Source organism: Hetaerina americana, unplaced genomic scaffold (genome assembly GCF_022747635.1).
Source record: "Hetaerina americana unplaced genomic scaffold, ioHetAmer1.1.p SCAF_2, whole genome shotgun sequence".
NCBI lineage: Eukaryota > Metazoa > Arthropoda > Insecta > Odonata > Calopterygidae > Hetaerina > Hetaerina americana.
Genome location: NW_027286763.1, coordinates 36007852 through 36024787, shown reverse-complemented (window position 1 = coordinate 36024787; position 16936 = coordinate 36007852). Strand labels below are relative to the sequence as shown.

Here is a 16936-nt window from a genome sequence, read left to right as displayed (position 1 = left end):
TGAACTTTCTGTTTAAATCTTCCATGATAAGGCAAGTGTAATGAGAGTTATGAGCTTCTTCATTAAGTGTATTATAAATCAAATTTATGTGAGACCCCATCATGAAGTGATGTTCAGAATTTCATATTGTGATTGGGAAGTAGTATTATTGGAAAGCAGAATTGCATAAACTATGTATGATACAATAAATATATTTAATATCACAGCTCCTAAGTGGCAATGACAATGGAATCAAAATGCCAGCAAGAATCTTCGAGACATGTGGTTTCATGAAGAATTTTTAATACTTTTGCTGAAATAAACTAAAAGGTTTTTAGCTTGGGGTTTACATTGGAGGTTTATCTGTCATTCATAGATTAATCTGACATTGAGTTTTGGATATATTTGTGAAGATATGAACAGCCCAAAAGAAAGCCACTGGGATGATTTTAGCTTTGGCAGATTTTTTAAAGATTTTTTCCTACAATAGGTGTAGAGTTTTGCTTTGAATTAACAAATTTCTTAAGCAACCTTTAAAGATCCAGGTGGATAATTATACAATCTGATGATATCCTTTTATTTTCAATGCAAAATGCAAATATTTGAGAGCTATAATATCCTGAAAAGTCATAGGAATATGCTAATATATGATTATTGAATTGCTATTGGTAATAATGAGAGCTTGGTATAACAACCAATTTTGTGGGGATCATGAGCTCTCATATTATCAAGCTTCGACTCACCCAGAAGTCATTTTCTACCATTAATAATCTTAAAAATGTAATGCATTGCATGGAAAAGGGCTGCAACTGTTGGTATTTTTTCTTTTGCCCCACTTAGTGTTAGATATTAATTTATTACTCTGTTTATCTTTGCGCATTATTGTGACATTTAAAATTACTTCAATGATTAACTTCTGGTCCCACTTCGATTCTAGGCCCAGCTGGAACTGGAAAGACGGAAACAACTAAAGATTTGGCTAAAGCAATGGGATTGCTATGTATTGTAACTAACTGTGGAGAGGGCATGGACTTTAAAGCCATGGGAACAATCCTTGCTGGGTTATCGCAGTGTGGTGCATGGGGATGCTTTGATGAATTCAACAGAATTGATATTTCAGTACTATCGGTGGTCTCCTCACAGTTGCGAACAATCCGTAGTGCATTGCTGCAAAAGCTTACTGTTTTCATGGTAGTATAAAGTGAAAAATGATTTTTATGTGCATTATAATTTCTTTTTTATGACGGAAATTTTATATTTCATTTACACTAGTTTGAAGGCAAAGAGATCAAATTAGATGATAAGGTGGGAATTTTTATCACCATGAATCCTGGTTATGCTGGACGAACTGAGTTGCCAGAATCTGTGAAGGCTCTTTTTCGACCCGTTGTGTGTGTGGTTCCTGACTTAGAGCTAATTTGTCAGATAATGCTGTTTTCTGAAGGTTTTCTTACTGCAAAGGTTGGTGGTATTGGAAATATATGTGCTTTATATTGTCATATAACTCTTGAAGGTAAAGCAGCACATTTTATGTGACAAGTGCTGGACTGACTGACCAAAATATGGTATAAAATTGATTTTAAGTTGTCCAATTTTATATACTATTAGATTTTATGTAAGTGTCCCTCTAATCCCAAAGAAGATCTACTGTTTTTTTATGGATTTATCTTGAAATTATTTATATTTTTGTTTTACAAGCGCCATTTCAGACTTTAAAAAAACATTTGTTCTTATTTACGAAAGTGAACATTATTATTTAAGGTAGTTACAACTGATACTGTGGATTTGTTTGCTTCTCAAATGGTCCATTGTGTATTTCAAAATGGAAATGTTAGACAATTCTAAATACTACTAATCCACTGTGATTCCCTGGACCCTGCTGTACACCTGATCCTTAATTGAACCTGGGTCTTATACCACTGTTCAACCTTTGCATACCACTGCCCAACCTGTGTATCTGGTATTTACATGAACAATGTTGCCCGGATGCTAATTTCAAGAATGCTGTAGTGTTGTAAATGCAATAGTTTTGGCTATATACCTTTATTTCCGCTTTTGTATTGATTGAACAGAATTTGAGAACTAAATTGAGAGCAATAGATAATTTAGTTTTGTTTTAACAGCTAGCAAATATTTTTAGTTTAAGGTAGTTGCTTTCTCATTCACATTAAAAAAAATTGTATACTGCTATTAAGCCATTGTAACACAAATCCTCACAGTCAGGACTTAATAATAATAATCTTTATTGTTCTGTAGGTCATACATGCGACATAGAACATTGTCAGGCAAGACATCAAAGCGTACTTGTTGTCATAACTTATCATATAAAAATTCATTTTCATTGTAATAACCCTTTGGCTGTAGAAGTTTCCTTAATTCTGTCTTAAAAACGTTAATATTTGAAATAAGTTTTATATTCAAAGGCAGTTTGTTAAAAATAAGCGAAGCTGAGTGATGGGGACCTCTTCTGGCACATAATTGTTGTAAAATATGTATGTTTTCACTCCCACGGGTCAAATAAGCATGAACCGTGGAGTTTGGTAAGAATAAAGTAGGGTTCTTTTTTACAAATAATGCACAGTAAAAAATGTATATACTTGGTAGTGTCATTATATTAAATTTTAGAAATAATGGCTTTCCTGGAAACCTGATGGACACGTTTGCCATAACTTTCAAAGCTCTTTTTTGCATAGAGAATGCCCTAGCAGCAGCACTTGTGTTTCCCCATAAAACAACACAATAAGCCAAGTGAGAATGGATTTTGGCATAATATATTAATTTCAGTATTTCTAATGAAGTAGTTGGAGCCAGTTTACGAATCATATATATTCCCGTTGCCATTTTATTAACTAAATCCTCAATATGATATTGCCAATCAAGGTTTTCATTTAATTTTAACCCTAAGAAGACTTGTTTAGCTAAGAGCTGGTATGTCTGTGAGAAACCTATGCTACCTACTGCAAAGTAATAACAAAAATTAAATTTAACTAAAATGAATCAATGCTAACTAAAGAAAATGACATGCCATCACTGCCCAACTTAATTAGTGACTTAACAAGCTGTAGATAGAAGTCTGTGTAAAAGAGGTTTGTCATTGGAGTTATTTCGATTTCTTAAGACTGCATTATTACTCATGATATTGAATATTGAAGGTGCAATTAGAATAATTAAGCTATTTCAGTGTTTTGATTTCTTTACTAGTTAGATTAATTATACTTCATGATGTTTTCATAAAACCATGCCATATAATATTTTCAATGAAACAATTATTTGAAGATTCTAGCCAAAAAGATGACTGTACTGTACAAACTTGCTCGAGAGCAACTTTCAAAGCAACATCACTATGATTTTGGTCTTCGAGCATTGAAATCTGTATTAGTAATGGCTGGAGAACTGAAGAGGGGCTCTCCGGATATCAATGAAGAAGTTGTTCTAATGCGAGCTCTAAGGTAAAACATCTCTCACTGAATATGTATTTTATTATTAGAGGGAAGCAGGATTTTTCCTTATAAATTTAATCACAAATCAAATATTTAATAGTTTCAAGTGATTAAAAGTTGTCCATGCATTATATTTTGCAATATATCTGACAAAGCACTTCATCCTCCTTTTCTTTCAAAGCCAAAATTTGAACTCCATATTTAATAACAAATCCAGGCATTTGTTAGCAATGGAAATTGTATATTAATTTTAATTAGATATATTAATTAAATTATGCATAAAATTTGCAGAAGAATCCGATAGAGTTTATGAAATGAATCCATTCCACAGAGTCAATTGCATCGTAAAAAAATCATAAGATGAACTCAATAATATTTGTGTGATAATTTTCTCCAGTTGATGCTTGAATTTACATATGTAGATTGAATTTTGCATAAAGGAATTAGTTATAACTTTTACGGTAAAATAACCCTGGGACAAATGAAATAATTTAAATGCTAGTAATGTCATTGTTTACCTCACATGAAAATGCCACTGCAGGATAAATTGAGTAACATGATTGCTGGACTGCCAAGGTGATGCTTTACTTATTTATTTGTATTAAAAAAACATCAATCGTTATATGCGGAAAACATTTGCCTTTATGGGATCAGTTTATAAAAAACATGAAAAAATCTATTGAATAATGGTATTTTGAAGGGAATAGCGAACCTTGAAGTGGAATTTAGGTTTTCCATATTCATGACGATGATCAATACTTTGCCTTCTCTTATCAATATTGTATGTTGATACTTAATATATTAAGACAACAAAATTATTATGCATAAACCATTTTCTGCAGTCTGAGCATGCGTCACATCAAAATTTATTCTTTTTTGGTCTCTTCCAACCCCAGACTCAGGTCCTTCTCATCTCCTCGTACACGTAATATGTTTATTTTTTGAGTGACATAACCAGCAAAAAAAAAATATGTGGTGCGTTAATCTTTACCATGACATCTATTGATGCACATTGGTCTGAATACCAAACATTTTAGATAAATATCTTGTGTAGATCACCAACAGTTATAATCTTATGTGGATCAATAACTTGTCACACTATTTTTTCAGAGGTGTTGCCTTTAACTCCACCAATGATTCATGATAATTGTAATCACCCAAATAAGATACTAATAGTTTTGCGGTACTCATACCACATGCAATAATCATGGTGCTGGCTATTTTTTTCTCATATTTGCCGGCTTGCCAAAAGTGAAGCCAAATGCTAGAATTACACTTTACCTTTTTTCACTAAAAATATGCTACCATTGATTAAAATTCATGGTCCCTCAATTGTCTCAGTTAAAAGTTGTAGGTAACATATATGTGTACTACTACCATAATTCCAATAAATTGGGGATCGAGATGGTGCGGAGGCTAACGTACTGGCTTCCCACCCTGAGGGCGCGGGTTCAAATCCCGGCGGTGTTGAATATTTTTCAGAGGTATCTCGATCCCTACTTGAGGTGCTTTGTGGAGGGCACTTTGAGTGAGTACGCCGTCCGTCGGATGGGACGTTAAACTGCGGACCCCTTGGCGCCTTTCGTAAAGAGTAGGCTAATGCCGACGCCGGGTTTCTCTCCACCCTTCATCCTTTCCTGTCCATCCCCTATGGCGCAAATGACCTTAGCTGTCGGTCGCCTCCCCTCAAATCTACTACTACTCCAATAAATTTTAATTTAACTGATATCAGTTTGTTTATTATTATTATTCACATAATATATAATGTAATACCTATGTAGTAAACTTATGTTATCAGCCATGAGTGAATAAGTAGAGAACTTGTGTATTGCCTTAATATGCAATATTTTGAATATTTCTGATTGTGAAATTATTTTGTAATGTGAATTTTAAAATGTATTTTCATTCACAGGGATATGAACCTACCAAAGTTTGTTTATGATGATGTTCCACTTTTTCTGGGTCTCATATATGACCTGTTTCCTGGTCTGAGCTGTCCTAGAGTGACTCACCCTGAATTCAAAAATTGTGTTGAACGCATAATTGCTGAAGACGGATACATTGTTCTTAAAACACAGGTAGTATAACATTTTTAAAGCATTATTAAGGCTTTTGGTATTTTAATTAAATGGTAGAGCACTCACTACAGCTAAAGTGTCAAGGATTTCTTAGGTTGGTTTTAAATTTGCAAATATTTATTACATATCACACATATTAGGGATTAAGGATGCAAGATAAATTTTGAATATTTGCCATTTGCGCATGAACATTTATGCTTTGAATATTTGCAATATATAAAAATGTTTTCATTTTGACATAAATGGTTAAATAATGCCATTTCATTGCTGCTGGAAATCCTCCAAAGGAAATTTTTATAATCTTATATCATAACTTGAGTTTTAAATTTTATACAATTACATATTTTTTAGAGTTCTGAAATAATGGTGATAGGGAAGGGTTCTAGACCTTTTTAAGGGAAAAGTATTTGGGATGGGTAAGTGGTGGGCAGAATGTAGAAGAAATCTGGAAAACATTTAAGGGGATAATGGAGGAGGGATTAAATAAATTTGTCCCGAAAAAAATTCTTAAAGAAAATACTGATCCAGAGTTCTACAACTGCAAAATTAGATCATTGAAGAAAAAACTGAGAGTGATTCACGAAAAACAGAATGAGAGCTCGGAATGGCTAATAATTTACAAAAAAATAGTTCGTGAATTGAATAGAGAAAAGAAAATAACCAAAGAAAGTTTTCTACAGAAAATAATCGGGATAGATAATGGTAATAACCCTCCCCGGACTACAACCTTGACGTGGTGGAAGGGCTTGTGCGTTCCGATGACCCCTAGAGCTGTGCTGGCGGGAGTAATAAAAATTGCTCCTGGTAGGGTCACCCATGCCAGATAGGTCGAAGGTTAGGAGCCAGACGAAAGGTAGTCCACGCAGCGTCTGTTCCTCAGTGAGGCGGCTGCAATGGCATCTGACCCCAGTGGGGCGAGTAAGTGATGGTGTCACGTTAAAAACACTATTGAGGAAGGCAACGGGAAACCACCTCAATTATCATTCCCAAGAAAAATATGATGGACAATAGAGATATTTTGAGTCCTGGCAACTACGGGGCTCGGCCCAATCGGCCGTGTGTCATGCCCGGCAGCGGGAGAGGCAAGGCTTCCGCGGTCGTCATCCCACGAAACCCTTGCAAGGGAAAACCAGCAGCAGCAGGACAGAAGACGCAGGAGAAGAAGACCAATTTAGTTAGAATAGGAACGTGGAATGTTAGGACAATGATGAGGACAGGGAAATTGGAGAATGTTAAGCGAGAGATGGAAAGGGGAAATATAGATATTTTAGGTCTATGCGAAGTGAGATGGAAAGATAGCGGGGATTACTGGAGTGATAAGTATAGAATAATATACAGCGGTGGGGACGAGAGCCAACGAGGGGTTGCCATAGTATTAAATGAAGAGGTAAGAAGAAGCGTAGTCAACATAGAGCAGGTAACGGATAGAATACTACTAGTGGAGATAAAAGCAGAACCGACGAACTTAGTTATTATTCAGGTATACATGCCACCGAGCAACCATAAGGAAGAAGAGGTCGATAGGATATACGATCAGTTAGTGGACATGATCGCGTGTGTTCCTGCAGGGAAACATTTGATAGTGATGGGGGATTGGAATGCGATGGTAGGCGAAGGAAGAGATGGTGATGAGGTGGGGGACTAAGGTTTAGGCACAAGGAATGACCGCGGGGAGAAAGCAGTTAAGTTCTGCAGGAGACAGCGGTTAGTCATCACCAACACTTGGTTTAGACACCACAAAAGACGCAGGTATACATGGAAAATGCCAGGTGACTCAGGAAGATATCAGCTAGATTATATCCTGGTTAGACACAGGTTTAGGAACAGTGTGATAAATTCCCACAGCTTCCCGGGAGCGGATGCGGACTCAGACCACAATTTAATTGTTATGAAATGTAGCGTACGTTTCAAAACGATAAGGCAGGGGCGGCGAGTTAGAAAATGGAATGTAGAAGCATTAAATGGGTTGAAAAGGAAGGAATACAAACAGGCGGTAGAGAAAATCATGGAGGATGGTAAAGGGCTTAGTACTATCGAAGAAAAATGGGAAATGATCAAGAAAGGGTTGTCTAAAGCCGCAAAAGACACTATTGGAACCGTTAACGATAAAAGGACTAGGAAACCATGGATCACGGATGAGATGATTACAAAGATGAATGAGCAGCGAAAATGGAAGAATGTAAATACAGAATTAGGCAAAATGAAGTACAAAGAATTGAACAATAAATTGAGGCGGGCAACAAATAAAGCAAAAGAAGCATGGTGAAAGACGCAGTGCGAGGATATGGAAAGTCTGCTGAGGAACGGGGAAATTGCTGTGCTCTGGAGCAAGGTTAAATCACTATCTGAATGTAAGAAGGGAAGATCTACGCTAACAGTTAGAGATAAGGCGGGTGAGATAATAACTGACCCAGGAAAGATCCAAGAGAGATGGAAGGAGTATATAGAAGAACTGTATATTAAAGAACTCAGACCAACAAAGTTAGACATTGAAAAAGAAAATGCCGTAGAGGAAGACAGCTTAGGTCCAGGCATACTAGACAATGAGATAGAAAGGGCATTAAGGGAGATGAAACTAAATAAGGCCGTGAGGGTAGATAACATTCCTGTGGAACTTTTAAAATGCTTAGGAAAATGTGGGAGGAAGAGGCTATATGGGCTGATCCGTAGTATTTATAAGGAGGGAATCTGGCCGGAAGACTTTGTGAGATCAGTTTTAGTTCCTATTCCGAAAAAGGTAAAGGCCACGTCATGTGAGGACTATAGGACAATTAGTTTGATATCCCATGCAGCTAAAGTTGTTCTCAGGATCATAAACAAAAGGATAGAGAGTAGGGCAAATGATTACTTAGGGGATGATCAGTTTGGGTTTAGGAAGGGGAAAGGTACGCATGATGCCATTGCAGTAATGAGATTATTAATCGAGAGGAATACTACCTTGATCAAAAATTTCCCGGAATAACCACCGTGTGGCGCTCCCATCGTTCCGATTTGAGTTCTGTTTTTTTTGTTAAATTGGTACATCTGTTGTTGATATTCCCTTTAAATCTTAGTGTCATAACTTGACATTTGCAAAAGTTACGTAGCCAAGAGTACATCTATCTCTGTGTGTGTTGGCGATTTTTTACAATTGCAGAAATGGATTTAAATTTGCAACAACGAACTTGTATTAAATTTTGCGTAAAAAACGGATTTAGTGGCGCACGGACGTTGGAAATGTTGGAAAAGTGTTTCGGCAACGATTCTCTAAAAAAAACGGTCGTTTACCAGTGGCACGAGCGGTTCAGAAGTGGTCGTGAGTCAATCGAAGATGATGAACGCAGTGGCAGACCATCGACATCGGAAGTCGGTGAAAAAATTGATAAAGTAAAAGAAATGTTGGTCAATAACCGCAAATTAACCATCAGAGAAATAGCGGAGGACTTGAACATTGCCTATGGATCCGCCCAAGACATTGTGGTTAATGATTTGGGTTTCCGTCGTGTAGCATGCCAAAAGACCTCAATTTCATGCAAAAAAGAGACCGTGTTGACGTCGCAAAAGACATGATTTGCGAGGCTGAATCCGATCCCACATTCATCAAAAGGATCATTACTGGAGACGAGACGTGGGTTTATGAGTACGACACGCAATCCAGACATCAGGCAAGTGAATGGCGTTCACCAAATGAGCCGAGACCAAAAAAACCACGTCGTTTTCAGTCAAAAAAGAAGGCAATGCTGACGGTTTTCATGGATTACAACGGTGTAGTGCATCATGAATTTTTGCCAGAAGGCCAGACAGTAAACAAAGAGTATTATTTGGGCGTTATGAGACGTTTGCGTGAAGCAATTCGCCGAAAGAGACCAGAAATGTGGGCAGAAAACTCGTGGATTTTGCACCATGATAACGCACCGTCGCACAGTGCTATCATTATTCGTAATTTTTTGACGAAAAATGCAACAAATACCATCCAACAGCCACCGAATTCACCTGATTTGGCTCCCTGTGACTTCTTTCTGTTCAATCGAGTTAAAAAACCATTACGGGGAACGCGTTTTAGCAGCCGAGAGGAAGTAATGGAAAAATCGCAGGAAGCACTGATGGACATACCGAAAACCGAGTATAAAAAATGTTTCGAGGATTGGATCAAGCGCTGGCATAAGTGTGTTGCAGTCGATGGGGATTACTTTGAAGGGGACAATATAGATTTAGATGAATAAACTTGTATTTTTAATTTTCTGAATAAATTCCGGGAAATTTTTGATCAAGGTAGTATAGAACACAACCAGGAGGTATTTGCCTGTTTCGTAGATTTTGAAAAAGCGTTTGATAGAGTGAATTGGGAAAAACTAATGAGTATTCTGCAGAAAATAGGAATAGATTGGAGGGAAAGGAGGCTAATCCGCAACCTGTACATGTCTCAGACTGCTCAGGTGCGGGTGTGAAACGGGGAGTCAGGATGGACAGTGTTAGGAAGGGGTGTAAGGCAGGGTTGCCCATTATCACCGTTGCTGTTCAACCTGTATGCAGAGGAAATGATCAAAGAGGCATGGGAAGAACTGGAGGTAGGAATGAAAGTGGGCGGGGAATTCGTAAAATCAGTTAGGTTTGCTGATGACCAAGCTTTAGTTTGTCAGTTAGCCAAGGGGCTGCAAGCATTGCTGAGTGAATTGGAAATTCAGTGCGACAGGTATGGGATGAGAATCAATATTAATAAAACAAAGGTTATGCGATTTTCTAGAAAGAAAAAGGCCAAGCTTATCATTAAAATAGGAGGGCAAAAACTAGAGCAGGTAGAACAGTTTACGTATCTCGGTAGTGTTTTGGACCAACACGGTCAAAGTAGTAGGGACGTAAGGAGAAGAATCGCGCTAGGCAAAGAGGCTTTCACAAGGAGGAGGGAGTTGATGACAGGAACTTTGAGTAAGGATGTTAAGAAAAGACTCGTAAAAACTTTGATATGGAGCGTAGCTATGTACGGTGCGGAAACGTGGTCATTGAAGCAGGAGGATAGACGTAGATTGGAGGCTTTTGAAATGTGGGTGTGGAGAAGAATGGAGAAGGTGAAATGGACAGAGAAGAAAACAAACAAGGAAGTACTTGGTATGGTGGGCGAAGAGAGGGGTTTGTTGGGAGCAATCCTATGGAGGCAGGAAAAGTGGATGAAGGGGGTGTTGACTGGCAGTGGGATGTTGAAGACTGTGAAAGAGGGTAGAATGTTTGGCAAAAGAGGAAAGGGAAGGAACAGGATAGGGATGTTGGACAGGATGAAGGGAGGAAGAAAGTACTCAGAGATGAAGAGGGACCTGATATAGAGTAGGATGATGGATTTTTTGTTTTGTTAGGAGTAATAAAATATCTGTTTGGTAGTTAGTTGTGTCCATCCAAAAACCTACCTTAACCGGTAGATTACCTTAAAAAAAATGGTAATAAATTTTACAATTACCTCTGGAGGAGGAAAGACAACAGGGAAAACATAACATCTTTAAAATAAGAGGATGGAACACTAATTGTTGATGATAAGGAAAAGGCTAATGCGTTTAATAATTGGTATGCAAGTGTATTTAAGGTTATGATAAATAAAATGGATTCTGTAGATACATCTCTGAGTCAACAAGGAGGCGAAAAAATATTAAATACCAAAAGTATTAAAACGACGAGCGCAGAAATTTATAAAAAAATTATGAAAATGAGGGCAAATAAATCAAAAGGGCCAGATGGTATCTCAATTGACTTGCTTAAATTTGGTGGTAGTGTAGTTTCAAATTATGTAAATCATTTATTCAATGTTGCCTTAAACAATAATGCCCTGCCAAATGCATGGAAGGAGGCATATGTTACGCCAATTTTCAAAGGAGGAGATAAGGCACTAGTTGATAATTATAGACCGGTAAGCTTGACATCAGTTACATGCAAGCTATTAGAAAAGATAACGGCTGATTATCTCTGGGACTTGTGGGAGAGTGAGAATTGGTTGTATAGTCGCCAATACGGTTTTAGAAAAGGGCACTCTTGCGAAACTCAGCTATTAGGGTTCTGCCAAGAAATGTTCGACTCTATGGATGCGGGAATAGAAGTGGATGCTATAATAGTCGACCTGTCAAAAGCCTTTGACAAAGTTGACCATGATCGCTTAATGCTAAGGATGGGCCAATTGCCACTACACACAGATAGAAGAGTAATCTCTTGGGTCAAAAATTTCATGGAAGTTCGAACACAAAGGGTCAAATTAGGACAAGTGTATTCTGAAAAAACAAGGGTAACATTGGGAGTCCCACAAGGAAGCGTACTTGGCCCGCTCTTGTTTTTAATATATATAAATGATCTCCCAATAAATATTAATTCTCAGATAAGACTTTTTGCAGACGACTGTATTATCTACAGGAAAGTCGAAAATGACAGAGACCGTGCCAAACTTCAAAGGGACATTAATAAAATGGCGGATTGGTTGACAAAAAATGGGATGGATATTAATGTTAGCAAATGCAAATCCATCACTTTTAGCAACAAGGTAAATGGAAACAATAGGGAATATAAATTCTCAGAAAATGTCATTCCTAGAAGTGATACTTGCAAATACTTAGGTGTATATTTAACTAAGGACTTAGGGTGAGGGCTAAATGTGGAGTACATCTATAAGAAAGCTTTCAAAACTCTTCATTGGGTGATGAGAAACCTCAAAGGGAGCATTAGAGCAACCAAGGAGAAGGCATATCAGACCCTAGTAAGACCAATTTTAGAATACGCTTCTCTTGTATGGGACCCTCATGAAGAAGGTCATATTAAAAAACTGGAAAAGGTGCAAAGAAAGGCTGCCCGATATGTACTGGGGAAGCATGGGAGGATGGAGAGTGTGTCTGACATGCTAGAAACGCTGGGCTGGGAACCTCTACGAACTAGAAGGACAGTAAGCAGACTTCGTGGAATGTTCCGAATTCTGAAGGGGGAGAAAGCTTGGGCAGATCTTAGGAAAGAGGCGGGGAACTCAAATTTTATAGGTATAAATGATCACAAATTTAAGGTAAAATGCCGGGCAAAGAGAACAAATAAAAAAAAATTTTCTTTTCTAAATAGAACAATTGTTGATTGGAACACCTTACCTGCAAAAATATTCGAGCCCTTTCCTAACAGAGTGTATACTTTTAAGAATAGATGTAAGAAATAAATGTAATAATTTGATTGATGTGTGGTGTATTGTATTATACGTAATAGCTTATTTTTTTTAAATTTATCTTTTTTTCTTGCTGATTCATGGATGTAAATGGGATGGGGATTCGCTTGTTTTGTTAAAGAGATTTGTGTTTTGAAGTCTGATTTCATCTATTATCTTTTGCGATTATTTGGGACTTGTGTGCCACCTGACAATGTCTATCAGCTTATGTGTATTTTTTATAAAAAATTAAATAAAAAAATAAATGGGCTTTTATGCCAGAATGCCGAAATGACATATTATACAATTTTAAAACAGTCTAAATTTGATCAAGTAGCCTTATTCAGAAATATTTAATGCCTATATCTTTGGATCCCTTATCTGATGGGGTTTGTTGGGAGCAATCCTATGGAGGCAGGAAAAGTGGATGAAGGGGGTATTGACTGGCAGCGGGATGTTGAAGACTGTGATAGAGGGGAGAATGTTGGGCAAAAGAGGAAAGGGAAGGAACAGGATAGGGATGTTGGACGGGATGAAGGGAGGAAGAAAGTACTCAGGGATGAAGAGGGAGCTGATACAGAATAGGATGATGGATTTTGTGTTTTGTTAGGAGTAACAAAATGTTTGTTTGTAGTTGTGTCCATCCAAAAACCTACCTTAACTGGTAGATTACCTTAAAAAAAAGTTCATTTCCTATAATACATTTCAATGCTGTTAGTGTTAGAGTGAGGTGCAGGGTTCGTCCGGAAAATAAGTGTACTGAGCTCAGGAAAAAAAATTATTACACTTTTACATATCTTAAGCTAATATTCCTCAAAATAGGACCCTTGTGAGTCGATACACTTGTTCCAGCGGCGTTCCCATTCCTGGAACGCTCCCGCGAAGGCATCATCGGGAACCTCTCGAAGACACGTCGTCACGGCCTCTTTGACGGCGTCCAAAGTCCCGTATCGCGTTCCTTTCAAACTCCTCTTTATCTTCGGGAACAGAAAGAAGTCCGGTGGTGCCAAGTCCGGGCTGTAGGGCGGGTGTGGCAGCGTTGCCACGCCGTGCTTGGCCAAGAAGTCCGACACGACAAGCGCGGTGTGAGACGGCGCATTGTCGTGATGCAGCCGCCAGATGTTTTTGATCGCTGGCCGGACGCGGGCGACTCGTTTTCGAAGCCTGTCGAGCACTTGGACGTAAAATGCAGCATTTACAGTTTGTCGTTCAGGTACAAATTCGTAGTGGACGACTCCCCTTTTGTCAAAAAAGACAATGAGCATCGCCTTGATCCGAGATCTGCTCATGCGAGCTTTCTTTTGACGGGGTGATGATGGGGTGTGCCACTCCGCACTTTGTCTCTTCGACTCCGGGTCGTACTCAAAGATCCACGTCTCGTCAACCGAAACAACGTTCTCTAAAAAATGTGGATCATTTTTGCAGTGATCCGCAAGTTGTGTCGCGATTTCCAAACGATTGAGTCTTTGATCATCACTGAGCACTTTCGGCACCAACTTTGCACAAATTTTTCGCATCTGTAATTGCTCCCTAATAATCTCGTGCACTATTGTTTTTGGCACATTACACTGCTCTGCTATCATCCGAACACTAAGACGACGATCAGAGTTCAGTACATCGCGAACTTTTCGCACATTTTCGTCGGTGAGTGTCGTTGATGGGCGTCCAGGCCGTGGTTCGTCGTCGACCTCTTCTCTGCCCTCCACGAACATCTTGTGCCACCGAAAGATCATGTTTCTGGACATGGCTGACTCCCCGTAAGCCTGGTTAATCATACCGACAGTTTCGGTAGACGATTTTCCAAGCTTTACCGCAAATTTGATGGAATAACGCTGCTCCAAAAACTTCGGCATCGCGTTCCGTGACGTGGGTCGAGCGTGGAGGTTCGCGTTAACAGAGCTCCTCACTACACCACAGCTCAGAGCCGACTGCCTTTTTCAGCGTCGATTGCCAATATACCCCCCTCCAATCGCAGCCCGTCAGAGCGGTGCTGGGCGCGCCTGGAGCGGCGGGAAAAAATCAGTACACTTATATTCCGGACGAACCCTGTATGTGTGTTGCAAAATCTATATGAGCAGGTTTGGGTGGGTTGAGTTTAGGTAGGGATTGGAGGGGGAGGTTGTGTGAGTAGGAATGGAATCAGTTGTTGTGCATTGACTGTTGTACTCCTAGGTATGGACGGTTAGTGTGAGAATAATGTTTGATAAAAGCGAAGTCATCTCTCATACCAGGTCTATCTAAAAAAATCTGATCACTGGATGGGAAAATATGTTAGGTGTATGATGGGACTGGGACCTTAATTCCCTTCAAAGTAGGCTACTTGTGCCACCACACACTTAGCCCACTTATCTTCCCACTGTTGAAAACACTTCTGGAAGGCTTCTTTTGGAGTGGCGTTCATCTCCCCCATTATTATTAGGTAATCTACCGGTTAAGGTAGGTTTTTGGATGAACAAAGTTACCAAATAAAACGTTTTTGTGACTCCTAACAAAACACAAAATCCAGCAACCTACTCTACATCAAGTCCTTCTTCATCTCTGAGTACTTTCTTCCTCCCTTCATCCTGTCCATCATCCCTATCCTCTTCCTTCCCTTTCCTCTTTTGCCCAACATTCTCCCCTCTATCACAGTCTTCAACATCCCGCTGCCGGTCAATACCCCCTTCATCCACTTTTCCTGCCTCCATAGGATTGCTCCCAACAAACCCCTCTCTTCGCCCACCATACCAAGTACTTCCTTTTTTGTTTTCTTCTCGGTCCATTTCACCTTCTCCATTCTTCTCCACACCCACTTTTCAAAAGCCTCCAGTCTACGTCTATCCTCCTGGTTCAAAGACCATGTTCCCGTGCTGTACATAGCTACTCTCCATATCAAAGTTTTTATGAGTCTTTTCTTAATATCCTTACTCAACGTCCCTCTCATCAACTCCCTCCTCCTTGCAAAATCCTCTCTCCCAAGAGCAATTCTTCTCCTTACGTCCCTACTACTTTGACCGTGTTGATCCAAAACACTACCGAGATATGTAAACTGTTCTACCTGCTCTAGTTTTTGCCCTCCTATTTTAATGTTTAACTTAGCCTTTTTCTTTCTAGAAAATCGCATAACCTTTGTTTTATTAATATTGATTTTCATCCCATACCTGTCGAACTGAATTTCCAATTCACTCAGCAATGCTTGTAATCCCTTGGCTGACTGACAAACTAAAGCTTGGTCATCAGCAAATCTAACTCATTTTTTGAATTCCCCGCCCTATTTCATTCCTACCTGCAGTTCTTCCCATGCCTCTTTCATCATTTCCTCTACATACAGGTTGAACAGCAACGGTGATAATGGGCTGCCTTACACCTCTTTCTAACACTGCCCATCCGGACTTCCCGTTCCCCACTTGCACCTGAGACATGTACAGGTTGCGGATTAGCCTCCTGTCCCTCCAATCTATTTCTATTTTCTTCAATACACTCATGAGCTTTTCCAAATTCACTCTATCAAACACTTTTTCAAAATCTACGAAACAGGCAAATACGTCCTGATTGTATTCTATATTCCTCTCAATTAATAATCTCACTACTACAATGGCATCACGCATGCCTCTCCCCTTCATAAACTCAAACTGATCATCCCCTAAGTAATCATTTGTCTTGCCCTCAATACTTTTGTTGATGATCGTATGAACCACTTTAGCTGCATGGGGATTCAAGCTTATTGTTCTGTATTCCTCACATGATGTAACCTTTATCATTTTCGGAATAGGAAATAATACTGACCTCATGAAGTGTTCCGGCCAGATTACTTCCTCATACATGTTACGAATCAGCCCATGTGGCCCCTTCCTACCACATTTTCCTCAATCTTTTTGTAGTTCCGCAGGAATGTTATCCACCCACACAGCCTTATTTAGTTTCATCTCCCTTAATGCCATTTCTATCTCATCGTTGAATATGTCTGGACGGAAGCTATCTTCCTCTACGTAATGTTCTCTTTCTATGTCTAGCCTTATTGACCTAAGTTCTTTAGATTTATAATGCAAGATTTTGGGAAAAAAACGTCGTTGTTTATGAGGAATGTCAGATGCCTTGCTAAAAGTGATGAAGGTACATCCATTCCCACCACACATATTCTTTCAAAACAGTTCACCTATTTTGGAGGTGTTTTAGATGAAGGTTAATAGAGTAGTTTGGGCAGCAAGAGAAGAATGATATTAGATTAAGAAGCAGTGATAAATTAGGAGTTAATGATCGGAACCTTAAGTAAAGATGTTTACGTGGAGAGTAATATTGTTTGGTTCAGAAACTTGGTTGTTGAGGTA

General features: G+C 38.8%; 1 protein-coding gene across 1 annotated transcript in view; it reads left to right on the top strand.

Moving 5' to 3' along the window:
• The window catches only part of Dhc98D (Dynein heavy chain at 89D), a 180058-nt gene that overhangs the window by 79742 nt on the left and 83380 nt on the right, over positions 1 to 16936 (top strand). The window contains exons 32-35 of the mRNA XM_071585493.1: positions 917 to 1170; positions 1252 to 1440; positions 3256 to 3428; positions 5332 to 5497. Coding sequence (XP_071441594.1) covers positions 917 to 1170; positions 1252 to 1440; positions 3256 to 3428; positions 5332 to 5497 — 782 coding nt within the window. The remainder of the gene's footprint in view (positions 1 to 916; positions 1171 to 1251; positions 1441 to 3255; positions 3429 to 5331; positions 5498 to 16936) is intronic.